The 24766-nt window shown below is 35.0% G+C and overlaps 1 protein-coding gene across 4 annotated transcripts in view; it reads right to left on the bottom strand.

Moving 5' to 3' along the window:
* Window positions 1-2190: 2190 nt before the first annotated feature.
* TBC1D12 (TBC1 domain family member 12) overlaps window positions 2191-24766 on the bottom strand; it is an 88327-nt gene continuing 65751 nt past the window's right edge. For all 4 annotated transcript variants that reach the window (XM_043925281.1, XM_043925282.1, XM_043925284.1 and 1 more), the window contains 10 exons: window positions 22723-22805; window positions 20323-20440; window positions 18991-19097; window positions 13634-13714; window positions 11254-11342; window positions 9365-9436; window positions 7734-7862; window positions 7360-7469; window positions 4893-5151; window positions 2191-4043 (listed from right to left, as the gene is read on the bottom strand). In XM_043925281.1, coding sequence (XP_043781216.1) covers window positions 3975-4043; window positions 4893-5151; window positions 7360-7469; window positions 7734-7862; window positions 9365-9436; window positions 11254-11342; window positions 13634-13714; window positions 18991-19097; window positions 20323-20440; window positions 22723-22805 — 1117 coding nt within the window. In that variant the 3' untranslated portion in view covers window positions 2191-3974. The remainder of the gene's footprint in view (window positions 4044-4892; window positions 5152-7359; window positions 7470-7733; window positions 7863-9364; window positions 9437-11253; window positions 11343-13633; window positions 13715-18990; window positions 19098-20322; window positions 20441-22722; window positions 22806-24766) is intronic.

Raw genomic sequence — 24766 nt, 5'->3', positions numbered from 1 at the left:
TTAAGTCTGAATTTGGCAATAAGGAATTCATGAGCTGAGCCACAGTCAGCTCCTGGTCTTGTTTTTGCTGACTGTATAGAGCTTCTCTATCTTTGGCTGCAAAGAATATAATCAATCTGATTTCAGTGTTGACCATCTGGTGATGTCCATGTGTAGAGTCTTAGTTTTTCAAGGGACCTCTATACTCTTCTCTGTAATGGCTATACCAGTCTACTTTCTCATCAACAGTGTAAGAGGGTACCCTTTACACATATCCTCTCCAGATTTATTATTTGTAGACTTAGTGATAATGGCCATTCACACCTCATTGCAGTTTTGATTTGCATTTCTAGCAAACAGTTTTTTTAAAGGGCAAGGCTTTCTTCTCTCTCTGAAGGGGCTAATTTCCCTGATATTAAAAAAAGAAAGTCTTTAATCGTATAAAAACATGATGTAATTTTCATCTTTACATGTTGTGATAGCTCAGTTGGTAAAGAATCCACCTGCAATGCAGGAGACCCCAGTTCGATTCCTGGGTTAGGAAGATCCGCTGGAGAACGGATCCGCTACCCACTCCTGTATTCTTGGGCATCCCTGGTGGCTCAGCTGGTAAAGAATCTGCCTGCAATGCGAGAGACCTGGGTTCGATCCCTGGGTTGGGGAGATCCCCTGGAGAAGGGAAAGGGTACCCATTCCAGTATTCTGACCTGGAGAATTCCATGGACTCTATAGTCCATGGGGTGGCAAAGAGTCGTACATGACCGGACAACTTTCACTTTCACATGTTGTGAAACAGTGTAGTCCAAATAAATGGTTTTACCACTGTGCGTGCATGCATGTTCAGTTGGTTGTGTCTGACTTTGCTGCCCTATGCACTGTAGCCTGCCAGGCTTTTCCAAGCAGGAATGTTGCAGTGGGTTGCCATGCCCTCCTCCAGGGAATCTTCCTGACCCAAGGATCAAACCCATGTCTCCTGCGGCCCCTGTACCACAGGTGAATTCTTTACAGCTGAGCCACCAGCACTGTAGGAAAGCAAAATTTGTCACCCCAAAATGTGTCTTTTTGGTGTGAAGGTTAAATTAAGCTAATTATTTTTAAGAAACAGAAGACTCAGTAAGTTTTTCTTGTTACTGTCCCCTTATCTGCCAAAAAGAATTTTGATAGAGGGTCTATTCTGTAATAGAACTAAGAATATAGACTAGGTGAGGTGGGGAAAACTCTGCAGGGGTGAAAGATCAGAGTCCACTCACTGTCTTGCAAGGCCCAGCAAACATGTGTTTATCAAACATTCGCTTTTCATCTCCATGTGAATTGCTTCCCCTTTGAAGTCTCAAACCATACCCCTAACATCTTTGGTTTTCAGCTGAAGATAGTATTTAAAGTGAGGGTTTCAGTCATTTTGGTGAGTTAGTTTTCCTGGGTAGTGTCAGAGGGGAAGAAATTTTCTCAATCCTTCTTAGTTCTTCAACAGAAAGCAAGAATATATATATAATTGAATTGAATCACTTTGTTGTATGCCAGAAACTAACACAACACTGTATATCAACTATACCTCAATTAAAGTATACATATATACATATATATACTCTGCTTATATATGTGTGTGTGTGTATACTCAAATCAATAACATTCTCTGAAGGTCATCACTACAAAAGAAATCAGCAAAAACTGTGTTCTGACTTTAGAAAGCTATGCTAGTTACTGGAGTCTTCCAGTAGCATTTAAACAATACAGTCCAGACCAGGGCTAAAAGGACAATGAGTGAGAAATATTGATTAGACAGACAAAACATCATACTCAATTTCACATTATCTTGAGGTTTTTAGGAAAGTTATTTTTTTAATTTTATCTTTTAATTGGAAGATAATTACTTTACAATATTGTGATGGGTTCTGCCATCATCAACATAAATCAGCCACCTCCCTTCCACCTCTCTCCCAGGCAAGTTATTTTTTAACTGAAAATATACTTTACCCAAAAAACTGCCATACACTGACCATGTGAATAATGAGTAACTCTATAATGCCTGTATAAGAGGTTTAAGGAAGATACAACTTTCTCACTACCAGTACTGTCAATTTCAAAAGCCAAAAGGCCCAGTCATCCTCAGGAAGAGAAATCTGGCAGAAAAGTTTATTCCCTTTTTATCTTCACATGTAGTTAAATATCCCCCATGTAGTTAAATAATGAAGACTCATTTCAAGTAATTACTCTGCTTATAAGTTTTATTTACACAGTAATTGTTAATAGTGGGTTTTAGTAAATTCCTTGTATTTACATTTTATATACACATTTATACTTGAAAGGTAAAGAAACTGTACAATAATAAAAATGAGAAAAAAAAATACAGTAACTTAGGCCCAACTTAGGAAACAAATACACAAAAGTAAGATTAAATTTTGGCAGGTAGTACAACCTCAATGAGATTACTGCCAGGGGTTTCATTCCCTCTATCAGGGCCACCAATACCAAGGAAGTAGTTATCAGAGTTAATATGTCATTCTAAAACCTATTAAGGCCCTGAGTACTCCCTCAATATTTTATTACACTACTAGTTTCCACTAAGAAAGCTCCTATGACAGGAGTTAACTTCTGAGGGCTCCATTAGTGGTCCCTAGGCTAGAGTGACCCATGGGGTAAAAATACATGGATACCATCTGGTCCCATATTCCTAAAGAGGCAGTCACTACACTAACAAGGTTCTCAGACTTGTTAGTTTGAAGACTATATACCGCTAACAGAAATAGTGTGCTTAAGTGTTGTTTCAAACCAAAGTGCAACATAAAAGCATACTATAAGTCTAATTATTAACCAAATACCATGTTATATAGATATCAATAATAATAAAGTGATTTATTTTAAGCTCAAGAATCAAACATAATAAATTTAATGTCAGGTTACCAATAATTAATCATTCCTTTATCCACTATATCATCAAAGTTAAACTCATTAGAAAAAAATTAAATTTTAACTTTCTTTTACTCTCATTTCCATTGATTAGAAAATTATACACAGGGTTTTACAAGTGATGGACTTTGCTACATGTTTCAAAATTCAAACTGGAATTACCAAATTTTGTTTCTACAGACAGTGAAAGAATTTTAACTAACAAACTTAAAGTCTTGCCAAGTAGCATGCTATTTAAGAACTCTCAGAATTCATTACTTTTTATTCTTACCAGTGAAAAACCTCATTTATATTTATGGACTTACTCCCTCCAAAAAGTCTTCAGTCCATTAAAGTGCAAAGAAATTTTCTTCTAACAGTTAGCTTTCTTAAATTACTAGATGAACAATTCTTAGACTAGAAACAGAAAAGCTAAATTCCTCTGAGTGACAGGAATTCCTTGAGAAAAAGAAACAATTTCCTTTTAAAAACAGACATGATACTGTGGAAAACACTTACATAAGTGCTAAACAATCTCCTACCAATATTTCCAGTTCCCAGATAACCCAAATTTGCCCCAACCTGGGAGTGAATATAAACATCAGTAACATAAACACTTTACAATCAAAGTTGCTTATTATTGGTCTATAATATCTTCAAATGTTTGGAACCGGAGATAATATCTGTACTAAGGCGTTTATTTCAAATAGTATTTTAGGAGTTAAAGTAGTATTTAAATAGCCTGTTCTGACCTCCAAAGTGCCTTTATGCTAATAGTTAAAAAAAGAAAAGATGTAAAAATTTTGAACTATATCCAAAGCTATTAAAAAACTTATTGCATTAAACTATTCACTCCATATTATGGAGTATGAACTAGCCATTTAAATTTTCTCCTTTGTAAAATGGCTCTCCCTATAAAATACTTTTTAAATTAATACTGTCAATGGGTTACTCATTTACTTCAGCCATGGAATTCAAAATCAGTAGTTTTCCATGTCTTGATTCTTTTAGCTTTCTTCAGCATTTTCTACCATGCTTTTTACATAGGAAACAAAAACTTTTATCAAAAAACATTTGTTATATTGCAATTATTTTGTTAATTTTGAAGGTTAGCTTTTCAGAGCTGGACTATTATTCTTGTCTCCTTCTTTAATATCCTTCATCATAGATGCAAAGACCTGGAAATTATATAAAGTAAACATTAATGCTAAAAACAACAACCATGCAGATTAAAGAGATTTTAAAATCTATAGTTTATTAACATGAAAAAGCTTTAGCATACATAACTTTGCTCTCTGAAAGAGTGTCATTCTCAAATCCTCGTTTGTTTCAACCCAATTTTATGATATACAGTTAGATTCCAGTTTTCATCACTTGCCAATATTATAAAATTACTATGAGGTAACAAAACATTTCCTGGACCAATATTCATTTGTTTGGTTTTTTTTTTGCATTTTCCCAATGTTTATTTTTTTAATTAATTTATTTACTTTAATTGGAAGCTAATTACTTTACAATATTGTAGTGGTTTTTGCGATACATTGACTGGACCAAATATTTTCATGTTCATAAGCAATAAAACTGTGAACTTATGCCTACTGTCCATCATTCATGAAGCAAGTGTTAACACTTTAGTCAATATATTTGCTTCCCTAACAACATTAAGCATCTAAAAAGTCAGAATCATATATTACATTCTTTTTATTGTGAACGCTTAGTACACATTCAGGTATTTAATACAATTGTTGTTTATTTGAAATACCAAGGTGCTTATATAATTACCCTGGCAATTCATGCCTATTGTAGGCTGTACTTCACTAAACTCAAAATATTACTGGACTTACATAAAAATAAAGCCATAGGTCTAGAGAGGTGAAAGAGAAGCAATATTTTTTTCAAAGTCAAAAATTATTTTTGAAGCTTTTTTTTAAACTTAAGCACTAACATTTGTGAAATACTTAACTTTTTTTTTACATTAAAAAAAAACTTTTAATACATCTGTTAGAAGTAGGAAAATGTCACTCTACCTGAGTCCATTTTTTGGTACTATTCTGCATCTGAATGGCTGCAATACAGCTGAACAGTTTTTCTGATGTGATATCTTCCGGCAATTTAGTTAGAAACTGTGCTATGTGAATAAAGTCCATCTGTAGAAGAATATCTTCATATAATCGGAGGATTCCTAATCCAGTCCTAAATAAAAATTCCTCCCCATCTCTGCAAAATACATCCCATACTCGACAGGCCAGATCAAGTGGTAGTGATTTGCTATATAGTGTGAAGATCCTAAAATTAGGGAGGAAAAAGCCATTGAAATTTTTCATTCATTTATTCATTCACTCATTAAGCATCTCTATATAAAAAGAAGTGCTTAAATTACGGCTGAAAAGGCAAATAAGATATGGCTCCTTCCCTCAACTTGAGTAGTGGAAAATTAAGTAATAAATGACAGAAGTATGTGAATTTATAATCTTATGCAGCGATACAGGCTAATACAAACTACAATGGCAGAATAACCTCATGGTTAAGGGTATGGACTCTGAAACCAGCATACCTGAGTTTGAATCTTAGATTTGCAATTTATTGATTATGTTCCCTGAGTAAGATACTTAACCTTGCTGTGCCTCAGTTTGCTCATTAGTAAACAAAGATAATAAAATTACCTAAATGTAAAGTGTTTGGAATAGTGAATGGCACATAAGAAATGCTCAATAAAAGTTACTTCTTCTTATTGTATGAGGACAAGTACCCTATATTAACCTAAATACAAAACCATAAAGCCTGACTTCTCTCCTTTTTTTTCTTCTTCAAAAACACCTACTGTTGTTTTCCAGTCACCAAACTTTACTTACTACTTCTTTTGGAGCATGTATACCCTCCAATAGAATCACCAAAGGTTTTTCCCATCTTTTCTGATAATGTTTGATCGTGTATTTATTCAGTAGTACTTTGGAGTAGCACTGCGGTTGAGGAAGTAGGGAGAGTAGATGCTAGAGAACTTCTCTTGATGTTACCTTGGCAAAGAAGGTACAGATTTTTTACACAGACTTTAGCTGAGATACTGTTGATGAAATGTGAGCAAGTCAACTAAAGGCTCTCCCGCCAAAAAATGAAATAAATCCTCATTAGCACTGCCACTTACTTATTCTTTTTTCTTGCACCATTGGTTCTGGGCTTTGTATGTTACAAGCTCAATGGAGTGAAACAAAAATCCATGTCTACTTCTTAAATTATAAACACATATTTAATTGCATAACAAAAAGCAGAGGGAATTCCCTGGCAGTCCAGTGGTTAGGAGTCTGGTTTCTACTGCAGAGGGCTTGGGTTCTATCCCTAGTCAGGGAACTAATATTCCAAAAGCTGTAAGGCCCAGCCAAAAAAAAAAAAAAAAGCCCTCCAGAAAACCTAAAGCATACTCTTGGTAGTACAGAGAGTACCAACTCACTGTTCAAAATGTGAAAGGGTATTAGTAGTGCTGAGGCAGTTTCTAGTATACAGTCCTCACTCGGTATTAATTTCATCCTGCTCCCTTTATCAGTTGTGATCCTGTTTTGCCTCATGTTCACAGTTCTTAAGATGGACAGTTGAGTAGTTTTACCCCCATTCTTTACAGGTTTAGTATTTGATCTTGGTCCTTCAGGTCCCATAATATAAAACCCTTCTTCCCATGATCTTAGGTCCTACCCAAAGGAACTCTAATGTTCCTAATGGGAATAGGAGAATACGTTGAAAAATAACTTTTTTTTTTTTTAAGTCTAAATAGAAGAAACCTCAAACAACCATAAAGATAGCTGATCAATGCCATTGTCTATATTAAAACTTATTATCACTTATATGAAAGCCACTGATTTTTAATGATTAGGATTTAAGATTTAAATATTTCATATGTACTCTTAACAATCTATCTTAAGATCAACTGCTCTATCTCTTGGGCAAAATTCACCCCCCTCTAAATATCTACTGCTACTGCTCAGCAGAGTCCCAGGCAAACCTTCCAAGTTAGAATAGAAGAGCTAGAATTGTAAAGTTAAAAAAAGGCAGTAGCACCTAAATAAGGTATCAATACTTGGTCAGACAACTGGATAAGGCCTTGGAAAAAACAAAGCTCTCAGTAAAGAAAACCTATCATAACTATCATAAGCCCTTATATGTTAAGAATATTAAAGGAATAGCAACTAATTCTTTCTCAGAGCTTAGTATGTATCTGGCATTGAGTGAGATAATCCATGCAAAACACTCTAACTACAACTCAAGATAGAGATATTATTACTCCCATTTTATAGTTTGGAAATTGATATACAAACAAGGATTCTGATTTCAAGCCAGAGTTCACGCTCTTAATCAAATCCCTCCCAACAGAAATGTGAGGGTTTCTTTATACCTAAGAGAAGAGTTTTTCTTGTATGTATGATCCTGTGCATCAGATTTACTTTAGGCAAAAAGTTTCACTCTGTTTCCTTTTAATTACTATATTCTACGTATGTTATGACTTACCAGTCTATCAAGTATATATCTGGTGTAAGACTATAAGATTTGAAATGAAGAAATAGTTTGGAGAGATTTTCTTCAAAAAATACTTCAAACGTTGCAAAATATTTCAACATCTAAAGATAGAAATTTCAACAAAATTATTTAAGAGTATACTCAAGAAATTGAGAAATTAAATCCTTACTCATAAGTTAATAGAAAATCTTGCTTAGCACCTCTTTCTGAGTCTTTTCATCAAGCATTCATAAAACTGTAATTCAATGAAAGGCTTATTTTAGATCACCTTGGTCTTCTAATTACTGTATTTTACTCTGTAAGGGCAATTAGACTATAGAAACAGACAGTCAAAGAAAAACACAATTCATTCTAAATGTCCATACCATGCTGTGATCCACACGAAAAAAGGCTAACTGGCATGGCTTATTCAGGAGATTTGCAAATGCAATGAAGGCATCTGCTTCTTCCAAGTTGAGAATGAGAACTGCTGCTATGAAGGACATCCCTTGGACCTTCAAAGGAAAGAGAAATTAATGCAGGAGACGAAAGAGACACAGGTTCAATCTCTGAGTCGGGAAGATCCCCTGGAGTAGGAAATGGCAACTCACTCCAGAATGCCTGTCTGAAAAGTTCCAGGGACAGAGGAGCCTGGTGGGCTACAATCCATGGGGTTCCAAAGAGTCAGACATGACTGAGCAACTGAGCACATACAGTTTTAAAATAAAAGTTTTATTTTAAAATATCAATATTTAATAAGTGCTAAAAATTAAATCCTTTATGATGAAACTTATAATGAAAAAATTTAAATGAATGTCAACTTAAAAATGTGAAGGGGTTATGTAATGTTTTTATGACTCTACTATAGAACACATGAGCAAAAGAGATTCTCTGTTTAAATTTACTTTCTTCATAAGGACATCTTTAATACTACAACCTGCCCCATGCCCAAACTTCACTTTCCCCCCAACCCATGCCATGCTTTTTCTATAACACTTATCACCTTTTAATAAACATGTGATTTACTTATTTGTTGTTGTTTATTGTTGGTCTCCTTCTAATTATAAGAGACAAAAGGAGGAATCTTTCTTTTGTTCACAGAGCCAAATAAAATGCCTAGAACAAAGCCTGGCATATAGCCATAAGCACACAATAAATATTTGTTGAGTGAATGGATGAATAAACAAATGTACAAATGAACATGCAACAAAATAAGGTAAGTTGTATCAGACAGCCACCCTATTGTGAAATCTCTAAAATTTTTCCATTTTAAGACAAAGGCAAGAAAATGAAGGTTTTATGATTTCCAGTAAAACATGAGAAGTTGAACACATTTTTCTTTGTCCCCTTCCCTCCCAGATCCAACTAAGATAACAGTAAATAAAAAGATAAGAGTTAACCTAGAAGAACAAAAAAGAAAATGGAAAATAATATAGACAGTAGATAAAAGATGTCAATAGCATTTTAGAAATTTTAATTTAACTATACAGGGAATATTGAGACTAAAATATGTGCTGAGGAGAAAGCCAGTCAGCAGCAAGCCAATTCAGCCACAAATTCTGGAAGGCTCAAGAACTGAAGTTATCAGGCACCTCTAAAATTGAGAGGAAGGACTAAAACTTGGATTGGTTAAAAATTTGTAAAAGGAGCAAATCCCCTCCTCTACTCTGTATGTACAGGTACCTACCTTTTCCTCAACCCAGATGAACATGAGGTTTATCTCTAAAGAGACAATCAGGAAAAGGAGAGTTAGGGAGAAGGGGAGAAGGCAACACAGGAGGGATAATAAATAAAAGTTTACAAATTGAATGGTCAAATCCCTAGCTGCTCTCCAAGAAAGCTGGCAATCAGTTTCAATAGCCTCTGTCAGGAAAGGGAAAATTCCTCTCAGAGTAAGCTGACAGGAGCAAGAAAAAAACTATAGCGATAGAGACATTTGAGAGCTAATACAACATAAGCTACTATGAGATAAGAGAGAATGTTTATATTCAAAAGACAGATTGAAACAAATACTTACATAACCAACATCCGGTCGGTAACATGTATATGCTCCTAATATACTATGTAAGACATCATGATATGGGCCACCCTTAGAAAACAGAAAAATGAAATGTCAAACTATACAAATAATTGTTTCTAAGTTAATTCTCAAAAAACATGTTAATTAACTTAATATTTCCTAAATGACTAGTTTTGGTCAGTATACTTAATCACTCTGCAAAGATATGTTCTAAAGTATGGATAAAAAATATGTAATTGTGGAAAACCAAAAAAGTCAAATAAACTTACTTGATGGATGGATACAAACTATAGAGTTGTATGCAATTTTAAAGACATCTAAATGCTCAACATCACTCATTATCAGAGAAATGCAAATCAAAACCACAATGAGGTAGCATTTCATGCCAGTCAGAATGGCTGCTATCCAAAAGTCTACAAGCAATAAATGCTGGAGAGGGTGTGGAGAAAAGGGAACCCTCTTACACTGTTGGTGGGAATGCAAACTAGTACAGCCACTATGGAGAACAGTGTGGAGATTCCTTAAAAAACTGGAAATAGAACTGCCATAGGACCCAGCAATCCCCCTGCTGGGCATACACACTGAGGAAACCAGAACTAAAAGAGACACGTGTACCCCAATGTTCATTGCAGCACTGTTTATAATAGCCAGGACATGGAAGCAACCTAGATGTCCATCAGCAGATGAATGGATAAGAAAGCTGTGGTACATATACACAATGGAATATTACTCAGCCATTAAGAAGAATACATTTGAAACAGTTCTAAGGAGGTGGATAAAACTGGAGCCTATTATACAGAGTGACGTAAGTAAGTCAGAAAGGAAAACACCAATACAGTATACTAACACATATATATGGAATTTAGAAAGATGGTAACGATAACCCTGTATGCGAGACAGCAAAAGAGACACATATGTATTGAACAGTCTTTTGGACTCTGGGAGAGGGCAAGGGAGGGATGATATGGGAGAATGGCATTGAAACATGTAAATTATCATATGTGAAACAAATCGCCAGTCCAGGTGCAAAGCATGAGACAGGGTGCTCAGGGCTGGTGCACTGGGATGACCCAGAGGGATGGGATGGGGAGGGAGGTGGGAGGGGGGTTCAGGATGGGAAACACATGTACACCCATGGCTGATTCAAGTCAATGTATGGCAAAACCAATACAATATTGTAAAGTAAAATAATAAATTAATTAATTTAAAAGGAAAAAAAATTAAAATATCATCAAAGTTAAAAAAATAAAAATAAAGACATCTAAAGTTGGCACAATAAATTTATAATGAAAACAGATTCTTTCATTTGATATAATACAATTTCAGCAAAAGAAAACCAAGACACAAAATTAAGTTTATTAATAATTACAAATTTTAATGGTGAAACTTTCAATCTCACTTTATCAACATAGAGAAGAATTCGATGAATAAAGACTTGTCATGTATACGTATAAAATGTAACCATTACTCTCCTCATAAAACGTAAGCAATTTCATAATAATCTCTGCACAAAAACAAACTTTCCTATTACAATTATAATTCTGAAAAAAAAATTAAGGTTTGGAGCAAACTTCCTTATAGTTCACCAACTTACTAGGCAAAAATGTTAAAATTCAGATATTTTACAGAATAGAAACTAGACAAAGAAATTCACTTCAGAGAAAACTCATCAGGTACCTTTCCGTGCTACCTAACTGCAATGCATTCAGTCAGTGGAATAAAATAACAGAAATGCCTTTACTATTTTCCTACTAGTTTTGCCTTTTTTATATAAAGGCCGTCAATTTTTATAGTTATGCTTTTAAAAAATAATATATGCATTTAAAGAATTTGTTCCTTTGGATTAAAAAAAAATAGTTGCTACAAGTTAGTTGAGATACCCTTACCTTCTGAAAGATGTAGAGAGATGGAAATGTACGGGATATGTCCAATTTAATTAATTCTAGACTGGCCTCTCGATCAGCAACAGATACACCTGCATTTGTCAGGTAGATAAAACTGAAATGATTACTTGTTATACCAAGTTCAGTCTTGTAAACACAGAATGATCCCACAGCATGTATGTTACTTAAGGAAAGTTAAAAGCTGAATAGTCAATAACTTGAAAGAAACATCACAGCTTTTCCTGGAACTTATAGCCTTAAACCTGTATGCAGGTCAGGAAGCAACAGTTAGAACTGGACATGGAACAACAGACTGGTTCCAAATAGGAAAAGGAGTATGTCAAGGCTGTATATTGTCACCCTGCTTATTTAATATGCAGAGTACATCATGAGAAACACTGGGCTGGAGGAAGCACAAGCTAGAATCAAGATTGCTAGGAGAAATATCATTAACCTCATATGCAGATAACACCACCCTCATGGCAGAAAGTGAAGAACTAAAGAGCCTCTTGATGAAAGTGAAAGAGGAGAGTGAAAAAGTTGGCTTAAAGCTCAACATTCAGAAAACTCAGATCATGGCATCTGGTCCCATCACTTCATGGAAAATAAGATGGGGAAACTGGCTGACTTTATTTTTCTGGGCTCCAAAATCACTGCAGATGGTGATTACAGCCATGAAATTAAAAGATGCTTACTCCTTGGAAGGAAAGTTATGACCAACCTAGACAGCATATTAAAAAGCAGCGACGTTACTTTGCAACAAAGGTTCGTCTAGTCAAAGCTATGGTTTTTCCAGTAGTCATGTATGGATGTGAGAGTTGGACTATAAAGAAAGCTGAGCACAGAAGAACTGATGCTTTTGAACTGTGGTGTTGGAGAAGACTCTTGAGAGTCCCTTGGACTGCAAGGAGATCCAACCAGTCCATCCTAAAGGAAATCAGTCCTGGGTGTTCATTGGAAGGACTGATGTTGAAGCTGAAACTCCAATACTTAGGCCACCTGATGCGAAGAGCTGACTCATTTCAAAAGACCCTGATACTGGGAAAGATTGAGGGCAGGAGGAGAAGGGGACGACAGAGGATGAGATGGTTGGATGGCATCACTGACTTGATGGACATGGGTTTGGATGGACTCCAGGCGTTGGTGACGGACAGGGAGGTCTGGCGTGCGGTGGTTCATGGGGTCGCAAAGAGTCGGACACAACTGAGCCACTGAACTGAACTGAACTGAATATGAAGAAAGAATCTATACACTTATCACAAAGTTTTATGGTAAAAGATTTCTGTTTCTAGGTTTTATAAAAGGTAGGGGAAAGACTACTGCTCTTGCAATAACAATTAGGAAAAAACATTTCAAATACCATATATTTTTTTAAAAGGCATAAGAGGAAATTCCCTGGTGATCCAGTGGTTAGGATTCTGCACTCTCATTGCTAAGGACCTGGGTTCTGTCCCTGGTCAAGGAACTAAAATCCCACAAGCTATGTGGTGTGGCCAGAAAAGAAAGGAAAAAAAAAAAAAAGGCATAAGAGAATTGTGAGCACAGAGAGTTCTAAAGGGTTTAAATCTCAGAAAGAGTAGAGCCTTTCCTTTCCCAGGTAAGTGGATACCAGTGGCCATTTTTATTCCTAGGGGCACCTGCCAAGTGTGGGAATGGGCTCGGGACTGAGCTTGCCAGAGACGAAGGTACTCTGCTTGAGGAAAGAGAAAGCAGAAGAGCTTTTCATGGCCCAATAAGACTGATTTGGAGGAGCCTGAAAGTATATCTGGTTTTCCTCTGTGGGACTTTTGCTGGGTTCCAGTATAGTGCAGAAGGCCAGGCTGGAAAGACATATGAAATCACCCATAGGCACATGGCCCTTGGGAGAATGTCTCATTAAAGCAGGGAGCCTGTGGTTCTTTCCATCAACAAATCTGAAACCCAAGATGAATTAATAAGTCTATCTAAAGCTGCAATCCTGCCCAACCTAGCTCAGGAACTGACTGAATTGAAGTGATAATCCAACAGCATAAGAGAAAAGAGCATGCTTCCTCTGCAGGGGAGGTCACAAGCGAGCTGTGAAGATCATCTATCTTTTAAGTAAGAGGTGGCCTAAAAATACTGCATCCCATTACTTTTACTGTTGTGATTAAAAACTGGACTCTGGAGTCCAACAACCTGGGTTTACATCACAGCTTCGCTGTTCCCAAGTTAACTATTCTGAGCCTCAGTTTTCCTCTTATATCATTCAGTATAATAACATCTATTTAAAGGGTTATTAACATTAAAGGAGATAATGTATGTAAAGAATTATTGCAGTTCCTGGCATATTGTAAAATTCACACTCATATCTCAGCACCTGGATTTTGAGAAATTTCTAGTAACAACAACAAAAATAGCCCACCTTCTACATCATTCTCTGAACTTGTTTCACTGAAACTTTTCCACCGTTCCTTTGCTCTTGAGAGGAAGATTTCATAAAGTTCTGGGGAAAAACAAGAATAAAAATTCATAAATTATAAGAGAAATTTATCCACATATTTCTATTTTAACTCTTAAAAATAAAGATAAAAATCTTACTATATCGTCAGATTTCTCTTACATGGCAGGTATCAAAAACATGGTAAACGGAAGTACTTGATTCTACCAAAACTATTCATTACACAACCAGAAAGATAAAATACTGCAGAGAGGTCATCCAAATAGCTACAATAAAGAAAGAATGTTAAGAGGCTGGAAAAGATGCTTCTGCTAAAGGAGTATCACTGTGGAATAGCAGAAACATGATTTTCTTAGAGTTAGTCAGACCTAGATTCAAATTCCAGCTCTGCCACTTACGACCTGTGAGACTTCAAGAAAGGTCACTCTGGAACTAGGCTGTCTTCGTCGGTAAACTGGAGAAAAGTAACACCCACTCATGGGGTTGTGTATGTGTGCTCCAATGCTTCAGTTGTGTCTGACTCTTTGCGACCCCATGGACCACAGCCAGCCAGGCTCCTCTGTCCATGGGATTTTCCTGGCAAGAATACTACAGTGGGTTGCCATGCTCTCCTCCAGGGGATCTTCCCCATTCAGGGATCAAATCCGAGTCTCCTGCATTGCAGGTGGGTTCTTCACCTGCTGAGCCATCCAGAAAGCCCATGATTAAGTAAGGTAATTTACATTAAGCTCCTGACACCATATAGATCCTTAATAAATACAAATGCTGGTTCTTGCTTTCCTTCTCTTAAAATTGTTTTCTCTATTATGATATTGCTATGATATGATATCTCTATTATGACATTATGATAAGGCTAACCAAGCTATTCAAAGCTACCAAACTTCACAGATTTCGCCAGAAGGCCTACATACAAAAATCTCAACCCCTGTGTTTTTACTTCAATTGCCCAGTAACTTTTTGAGACTGTTACTCTGTGCTTTCATATACAGGATCTCATTAAAATTTCAAGAACAAAAGAAATTGAAAATTTTTCTCAACTCTCAAATTTTAGTTGTTTCTACTTTCTAACTAACCACTACAAATATTTTAAAATTTACATAAAAATAGTAAATTTCAATGACAAAACAGCAGAAAATATTTCGTGCCCAAATATCAAAATTTATATAATACTGCCCAATATACCAAGAACATATTTTGCTTCAATTAATATTTTTTTAACGTATTTACTACTCATAGTTTGGAAAGAAGAAATTTTAAAAGAAGAAAAAACTTAAAATTTCTATTATTTGTGCCCAACTCCATCAGTGGGCACAAGTCTTCATATAAGATGTAGATATACTCTTAAAATTTAGACATAATTTTTTTGCAGTTATCAAACTAAAGTTTGCACTTTTCTGATTTCAAACTAATTCCAAGCTAAGTCCAAAAGTTTCACTATTCTTTTCAAATGTCAAAACTGTCCTGGAAGAAGAGAGGCTTGCCAAATAACTACATCACCTTTGGAAGTCACAAAATTAACCCAATAATAAAAATGTAGCACTGCATTTCCAAACATCAAAGGATATCTCTCCCAGGAAGAGTTATAGTGCTTATCTATAATAAGATGACTTGCATCTCGGTTCGATTCCATGCTTGACTGCGCATGTCACACATTTTATTCTGTATCTACAAATGTAGAGCTTGAAGCAGACTTAAAGAGGTATCTTGGACTTGAACAGAAAATACTTTGAAATCAGTGTACATTTCACTTTCTGATTTTCTGACAATAATGATACCATATACACTCTCAGTAAATTTTATTTTCACTATAATTTTATATTTATCATCACAAATAACTGTTAGAACACTCCTTTGAGATAGCTAATTATCTCGTCCCCACTTAAAGAAAACTAAGACCTCTAGATGTTAAGTAATTTGCCCAAGGTCACAAACCTAATATATAGTGGAACTAAGATTTGAACTACATGTGACCGACTTCAGAACCTCTATTCAAAGTTACTATTCTCTAATGGTTATAGATTTCATGATTAAAACAAATACAACAGGAAAAAATGTTAAACTATTAGAGCCCCTGAAACTAAACAAAGTTATCAAAAGTAAATTTACTTCCATTGAAATTTAGCTTTCTTACCACCACTAACAAAAAAAAGGAGAATGAGTACCTCCAAAATCACTGCAGATGGTGACTGCAGCCATGAAATTAAAAAACACTTACTTCTTGGAAGAAAAGCTATGACCAACCTAGACAGCATATTAAAAAGCAGAGACATTACTTTGCCAACAAAGGTCCATCTAGTCAAAGCTATAGTTTTCCCAGTAGTCATGTATGGATGTGAGAGTTGGGACTATAAAGAAAGCTGAGTGCCGAAGAATTGATGCTTTTGAACTGTGGTGTTGAAGAAGACTCTTGCGAGTCCCTTGGACTGCAAGGAGATCCACCCAGTCCATCCTAAAGGAAATCAGCCCTGAATATTCATTGGAAGGACTGATGCTGAAGTGGAAACTCCAATACTTTGGCCACCTGATGGGAAGAAATGACTCATCTGAAAAGACCCTGACGCTGGGAAAGACTGAAGGTGGGAGGAGAAGGGGACAATAGAGGATGAGACGGTTGGACGGCATCACCGACTCAATGGACATGAGTTTGAGTAAGTTCCAGGAGGGGAAGCCTCCTGGACAGGGAAGCCTGATGTGCTGCAGTCCATGGGGTCGCAAAGAGTCGGACATGACTGATCAACTGAACCTCATTCACTCCTGAATACATAACTGTTTAATAGAAAGAAGCTACAATTACTTTGAAAATGAATGACCCAGTTACTTTATAAGCCTTATAAATTTTGAGCTTAAAAAAACTTTTTGATTAGAGTATTGCTAAAGATTAATACCAACTTCATCAATATTTTAATGTCTAAGTTATATATACCTAATACTGTAAAGCTAAAGTTCTCAACAAAACTGCAAATAAAACATAGCCACCAATACTTCATCATCTTACCTGTATGCAAACTGATTCTTAAAACTTTAAACCAATACAATAGTTTGCTAAGCTTAATTTCTCAATACTTCCCTTAAATTCTATTTTTAATTGAAAAAAAGTCACTAAAATGACGTTTATTATAGGATATCTGTGAAAATCAATTTTATAAACCATATATGATCATGTTACTCAAAGTTGGCATCACTTTTTTTTTTGCTATGTTTTCTTAGCCAGATTTATTTTAACACAATGGGCTACATTTCTACAGTTAAGATTCACTACTTGCCATACTTTAAGAAATCAAATAAACAATTCAGTTAGGTATGGGTTTTTCAATACTTCCATAAAGGCAGAAGGGAGAAGCATATAAATTAATTCGTTAAAGACAGTCTTTGAAGAGCATATTTTACAATACATTATCTCATGAATTCATCAATTTCTCACCACAAGAAATTATGAAAAGCCTGTTTAATTCCAGAGTTTGCATATTTTCACAACTAATCACAGTGCTTTTATTGTACAAAATATGTGTAGTTTTTTGTAATCCTATTTACCAATCTAGGCTGTTACAGAAGGATTTTATCCCATGCTATCATAAAGATGTTCTTCAGAGGAAGTTTTGGAAAAGAAAAAAAAAAATTTTTTTTTGGCATCACTTTTAAGACTGAAGACAGACATTTAGGTCTTTGTTATAAATTCTGCAAAACTCCTGGAGAAGACTCATGAAGGTCCCTTGGACTGCAAGGAGATCAAACCAATCAATTCTACAGAAAATCGACCCTAAATATTCATTGGAAGGACTGATGCTGAAGTTGAAACTCCAATACTTTGGCCACCTGATGCAAAGAGCCAACTCATTGGAAAAGACCCTGATGCTGGGAAAGACTGAAGACAAAAGGAGAAGGGTGGCAGAGGATGAGATGGTTGGATAGTACACTGACTCAATGGACATGAATTTGAGCAAACTCCAGGATAGTGGAGGACTGAGGAGCCTGGTGTGCTATAGTCGATGAGGTCGCAAAGAATCGGACATGACTTCACGACTGAACAACTATATATAATGCTGACTGCTGTAATGAATATCCTTGTAGAAAAGCTTTTGTAATTCTGTTTATTTACTTAAAGTGTTAGAACTAGAATAAATGGGTTAGAGGTTACATTTTTTGAAGCTTTTTTAAATATTTCTAAATTATTTTCAGTCATACTCTATGTGGGTAATATTCATTCATTCTACTCACTTTTGAGGAGTAAAAAAACATCACCTTGATATTGTTTTGACACAAATGTCTCTGATTTAGCAATCACTAGGAAAATAGTTAAATAAATTATAGTATAGCCAAACCATGAAATACATTGCAGCTATAGTAAGTATAAATACACCTGTATGCGCTGACATGGAGGGATGTTGAGATGGTTTTCGGAAAAAAAATAAAGAAAACGAGAAGGCTTAAAAAGTATCATAAGTAGATGTACCCTTTTTTATGTGCATAGAAAAAAGATCTGAAAGAACATATACCAAATTGTTCACTAATCCACAGTAGGATTAAGAGAAGATGTTTGGGTGAAAGAGGGGGACAGACATGCAGTTTGTACTTCACTATTGAATTTTTTTCAATAATATGTAAATAAAAATTTTGAGTAACAATGTATAATTTATATTATTATACTAGAATCCCTAAAAGTCTTTTTGTGGTGCCTCTGTCTGGCATTATCATTATCATTCAGACCATTTTTAATATTATTAATTATTTTACTCTATGTGATACTATCCTTATTTTATCTAATTTTTTTAGTTCATCAAAACTACACTACATTTTATTCCTATCTACATTTTACTCCTATACTTCAAGGTTTTAAGAAACTTAAAAAAATAAAAGCAATGAGAATCTTCTGTTTTTTTCAAGTTTTTAAATAAAAACATTCAAAATGACTGGTTTGTGTAGAGACAGGAAAAGAAATTTCTATCCTTCCCATAATATTTTTTTTTTAATAAAGAGGAAACTTGTCCACAACTAGACTATTTTATTTTTCCTTGTATATCTTTATTCATCTACTGCTACCTATACCCAGAAGTTCTTGAAGTTATTATCCACAGTTTATCAAGATGTCAAGATTATTATTGATGGTTGTAAACTAAAGGAAAACACACAAATTTTATATACATAATATGAAATACAGTAACTTATTAAATTGTATCAGGTTTTAGAGGGCGTGGGGAATGAAGTATGCTCTTAAAATGATATATATAGTACTGCCTTTTTAAATGACCAATCTATTAATCTGTTTTGTATCTCTGAAGATGGCTATTAACATGTGTGGGAGTAACTGAATATAGAATACAAACCAGGAGTGATATTTAGTTCATTTCCTACAGCTAGACTCCAAACTTTCCCACGAACACTAGGGGGCAATCCCTGCCACCACAATTCTCGAACTCTTCTCGTACTACGCCTAGAATTGAAGGGGGAGAAAAAAGGAGAAAGTTACTTTTTATACCAAAAATACTAGTTCCATGATGGTTTACCTAGTCTACAGCCAAATGACTGAATGATTTTTTAGAACATGGAGACTTAAGTATGTGATGCATTCCTTCCTTGGGTTCATGCATGTAGGCAAAAAATGCCTAAAAAATATACAGCAATTTAAAGGGAACTGTCTTCCATAACTGCCACTTACACTAAGGGTACAATGAGAGAATAAGAAATATAGGAAAATCATGAAAAATCATCATAAAAAGAATATAAAAATGCATTGTCAATACAGTACCAAAAACAAAATCACGAAGTATTTACTACGGGTAAAGCTCTAGTCATTGGGAGGCAGCACAGTCTACTGAAAGAAGTGTGGGCTTTAAAATCAGATAGACTTGAGTTCAAATCTAGTTAACCATTCATTAATTGTACAACCTTGGGCAAATCACTTAACCTCTCTGACTCTGAGAATCCCTCTAAGATAAAAGGAAATAAAGGTTGTGAGAATCAAATGTGATTACTTGTGTAAAGAGCCTAATATAATATCTATCACATTATGCCAATATTCAGTACATTCCCAAAGCACATCCTATACTTGGCATTGCAGAAGTCATCTCCCACCAGTCCAGAGGAAAAATAATGCATGTATAAAAATATTATCAAAAAATAAAAGGCAAAGTAACGCAAGAAGTGTATTAGTCTCAAAGTATAACGGGACATTACAGAAGGGAAAGATCATATATAACATATTATCTTGATTATGAGAAGCATATTAAAATCACTTTAATATTTACCATTTAATAAATGCACATTACAATGAATGGGTATGTTTAATATTTTCTTTGCCAAAAATCCTGCTATTACATCAACAGTACATGTAGCAATATAGATAGTACGTTAGAATTAAGAAAATATGGTAACAGGAAATTAGAAATTTCATGGATCAACAAGTATTCAGATACGATTCAAATGATAGATAAAATTCTGATATGCATAGAGGGTGGTCAGTAAGGGAAGCAGGCATTAGAGATTGAGGGATTTTACAAAAGCAAAGAACAGAGATAAGCATGAAAATTTTAAAACTCTGGTTAACAGTATAATTTAGCCAAAACATACAATACATGCTAGAAGTCATCAAAATATAAAATTGGAAACATGAGATCTTTGGAGACAGACTGAAATTCAGGAAAAGTCTGCTTACTTACATTACTTCCCAATTGGGTAGTATTTCATTGATCCAAATTACCATTGCACTTGCAATACTTTCTTCCTGTTTAAACCTTTCTTTCATTATTTTTTTCCTTTTATGTGCTTCTTTAATTTCTGTTTTAAACAAGTAAAAATTATTTCAACATAAAACAACCAGATCAAAATGCCCTTCTCTTTCTACCGAAGTCTACAAAAGAGACCTTCACATAAAGAATATTCTGGTAAAAAGAAGGAAGAATGGAAATGAAGAAGGGAAGAAGGGGAAGAAAGGAAAAAGGAGAAAGAGGAAAGGAGGGAAAGAGGGAAAAAGAAAAAAATGAACTTGATTAACATAATTTAAAAATAGCTTCTTCTATTCTACAAAAATGGATGGAACAAAGCTCAAAAAAAAAATTTAAATAGATTACTATATCACATAGTCTACTTATACTTAATCAATGAAGTAAAATTTCTCATGAATTAACTATGTAAAAATAAACAACTGTGAGCGACTAACAATACCAATTTTTTCATACAACGGGTTTATGAATTTCTTCACATAAAACCACATGACAGTGACTTCCCTGGTGATTCAGTGGTTAAGACTCTGAGCTTTCAATGCACAAGGTGTGGGTTTGATCCCCAGTCGGGGAACTGAGATCTCACATGCCATGTGGCACAGAAAACAAAAACAAAAACCCACATGACACTGAAAAATGATATTGCCATAGCACTATTACAGTGACCCTTTCTTTTGCTATGATGTTTCAGTTTACTAATTACATGGAAATTTTAAAATCCTCCTAACACACACACATACACCTAACGCCATTCTGATGATCAGGAGTCACAATTTTGGAATAAGAGATGCCCCAAATAGAGAAGTACATACACAGAGAATGAATGAATTTTAGAACCAGTGGGACTTCAGAGATTAGCTGGCTAAACTGTTTTCTAATTGTGTTTAACACATGACTCACAAACCATCTTAAGGGGGCAAGTAAATAGCTCCACGTTTTTTTATTTATGTATTCAGATTCTAAGTGTTGACTGAAGGGCATGAAAAGTCCAGATGTAGTCAACCGCCCCCTCCTCCACCCTTCTTCCCCAATATACACAAACATTTCACAGATGAGGAAAATTAAGATTTATTTAGAGTATCACATCCAGGAAGCATAAAACAACATTAAAGCTTTGACCTTCTGACTTCCCAATTCAATGTTACTTCTATCATATCATATTGTTGGTGCTAAGACACTTCAGTCGTGTCCGACTCTGTGTGACCCCATGGACGGAAGCCCACCAGGCTCCCCCATCCCTGGGATTCTCCAGGCAAGAATACTGGAGTGGGTTGCCATTTCCTTCTCCAAAGCATGAAAGGGAAAAGGAAAGGGAAGTCGCTCAGTCGTGTCCAACTCTTAGCGACCCCATGGACTGCAGCCTACCAGGCTCCTCCATCCATGGGATTTTCCAGGCAAGAGTACTGGAGTGGGGTGCCATTACCTTCTCCGATCATACTGTTAGGTTCATCTAATTTATCAATAATCATCTTAAACATTAATCAAATAGTAATGTCAATGTTAAGAGTCGATTAAAATTTGTTGGGTATGCTAGAAATATTTCAAATTGTATAGTAAAATAAATGTAACCAATGTTTACATAATTATGCCTTCTAAAAAGACTGTGCCACAAAGCAGAAGTGTATATTATTATAATATTTGATTCACTTAAGTCAAAGGAAAAAATATCAGTTGTTAATAAAGTTTATGCCAAAAAATATAGATAACTGTGTGATATTTTCTAAAAATGTACCCTGAACTAACAATACTTAGGTAAATAAGTATTGCTAAATCATCCTTATGTTTTATTTTTGGTTGGAAGAGAGAATGAATAAATGTGTGAATTTATACACATAAGAATATACACTTCTGTGCCTGTCAAAATGACATAACTGGGACTTGAAAAAAACTTCATAAGTCATGAAACTTCATAAGTCACTTTTTACTTCCAAATCATATTCCCATAACCTATAGAAAGTTACTGCAAAATGTCAAAATTCTTAAATTATAAAATATCAAAAGCCTAGTGAAAAAACAAATGAATTTCATGAAAGGATTCATGAATAACATCTTCATTTATAAATTAAAGTACTAGTAGTCCCAGGTTTATGATGCAATTACGTCTCTCACAGATAGTCTTAGGCCTTTCTCCTCATACTAGTTTTGTAAAAGTATTTAAAAAACTATGATTCTTGTATGACATTTTATTTCTCTTTAAACAAATTTAGTCAGCATCATCTTAAAGACAGACTTGGTCAATTTCACCATTTGCCATCCTGTTGAAATGAATTTAGTAGGAAATGAATTTCGTACTAACATCAATAAATAAAATATATCACCTGGAGTTAAATTTTATACCTCGTTTTTTAGCCTCAGCCACCATCTCATCATATTCTTGTCGGTGACGTAAAGCCTCTTCCACAGATTTGGCAGGAAGATTTCTGAGGAAAAACAAAATTTAAGTCAATTTTTTAAAGACTAACTTAAGTTTACTGATCTACTTTCTTTATATAGCCAGATACAAAAGAATTTCTAACTTAATTTTCACATTTCATACAATAAGAAAGTATAAGGTTGAAAAGAACTCTCCATTTTAGAAAAGAATCAGAATCCAGGTTGCTAATATTTGTTATATATATCAAATATCATATATATTTGTTTATATATCATTTAAACATGTTTGATTTTAGCCAATAACTCTAGCTGATTTGTTAAACTCACTATAGTTTATTTTTTAGTCAACTTTTTTGAGGTATAATTTCACCCAACAAAATGGACATACATATTTTAAGAGTACTGTTTGATGAGTTTTGACAAACATATATATCTGTGCAAAAAATGCATCAATCAAGATATAGAATGTTCCCATAAATCCACAGTTTTTGACCCCTTTACACTTAATAGTTACCAAACTCCTACCTTAAGCAATCACATATCTGATTCTATCACTATAGATTAGTATCTAATAAAGAATTTCATACAGATTCTTTTGTGCCTGGCTTCTTTTGCTCAGTGTATTTTTGATATTCATCCACTTTGTCCTGTGTATTAGTAATGATTTCTTTTAATTGGTGAGTAATGTTCCATTTACCCATGTGGATGGACATTTAGACTGTTTCCAGTTAGGGGCTACTGTGAATAAAAGCTACTATAAATATTCAAGTGTGGCTATCTGCATTCATTTCTCTTGGCAAATAAGTAGGAGTATTTATATGCTTTCCACTTTATTAGAGATTTAACATAACATTCTAAATAAAATTTTGGTAATCCATGACTCACTTGCATATATTATATTTTGGTTTATAAAATCAATGGCTTCACAGAGGCATGATTTAGATATATGACTATACAAAATGAAATACATTTGAATATTACCACATATCCAAATATGTCATAATAATGTCAAGTTTTTAGAACCAGTTTTTTAAATGATTTTCAACAGGCTAGGTGGGGAAAGGTATGTGACAAACTTTCAAATTATATATTATACTTCTTGCCATCTCAGGTTAAGATTCCTTAGATATGTTGTAGCTGCTGCTGCTGCTAAGTCACTTCAGTCGTGTCCAACTCTGTGCGACCCCATAGACAGCAGCCCACCAGGCTCCCCGTCCCTGGGATTCTCCAGGCAAGAACACTGGAGTGGGTTGCCATTTCCTTCCCCAATGCATGAAAGTGAAAAGTGAAAGTGAAGTCGCTCAGTTGTGTCCAACTCTTCACGACCCCATGGACCACAGCCTACCAGGCTCCTCCATCCATGGGATTTTCCAAGCAAGAGTACTGGAGTGGGGTGCCATTGCCTTCTCCTATGTTGTAGCAGGAAGGAATAAAAGTTAAATTTCTGCTTCAGACCATAATGGAATAAGAGGGATCAGGTTTATCTTCTTGCCTTAATTAATTAGAAAAACAAATAAAATACATTAAACTACAGTTTAAGATGCTGGACCATAGGCAGCACAAGACCATACTCCTTATGAAAAAGGAAACAAGGTAACCCTGCAGATGCCTGACCTTACTCCCTGGAGTTTCCAGGTCTCAGTGCTAGAAGGAAGTGCCAAAACAGGGCCCACCAGTCTTGCTGAGTGAGAAAACTTAGAGTTTCAGATAGAATTTGAGTAACTGTGTACCAGAGAGAAGGCAGCTGCAGAGGCTTTGGCTGAACACTGAACTATGTATGTGTGTGATTAAACTATAGTGGCCAGAGAAAGAAACACCAGAAAGAAATAGGTAGAACATTTTCAAAATCACACTGGACTGGGCCATCAAAGTAGAGAGATCTCCTAATAGAGTATTCAATAGAATCCTTAGGGCACTGCCTCAGTAGTAAGGATAAATTATAAATCAGCTCTACACTAACGGCTGTTCTGGAAGCACTCTAACAATGATTAGATCAAAAGGATCAAAG

Source organism: Cervus elaphus, chromosome 15 (genome assembly GCF_910594005.1).
Source record: "Cervus elaphus chromosome 15, mCerEla1.1, whole genome shotgun sequence".
Classification (NCBI taxonomy): domain Eukaryota; kingdom Metazoa; phylum Chordata; class Mammalia; order Artiodactyla; family Cervidae; genus Cervus; species Cervus elaphus.
The sequence above is the reverse complement of the archived record's forward strand: the minus strand, read 5'-3'. Positions and strand labels throughout refer to the sequence as shown.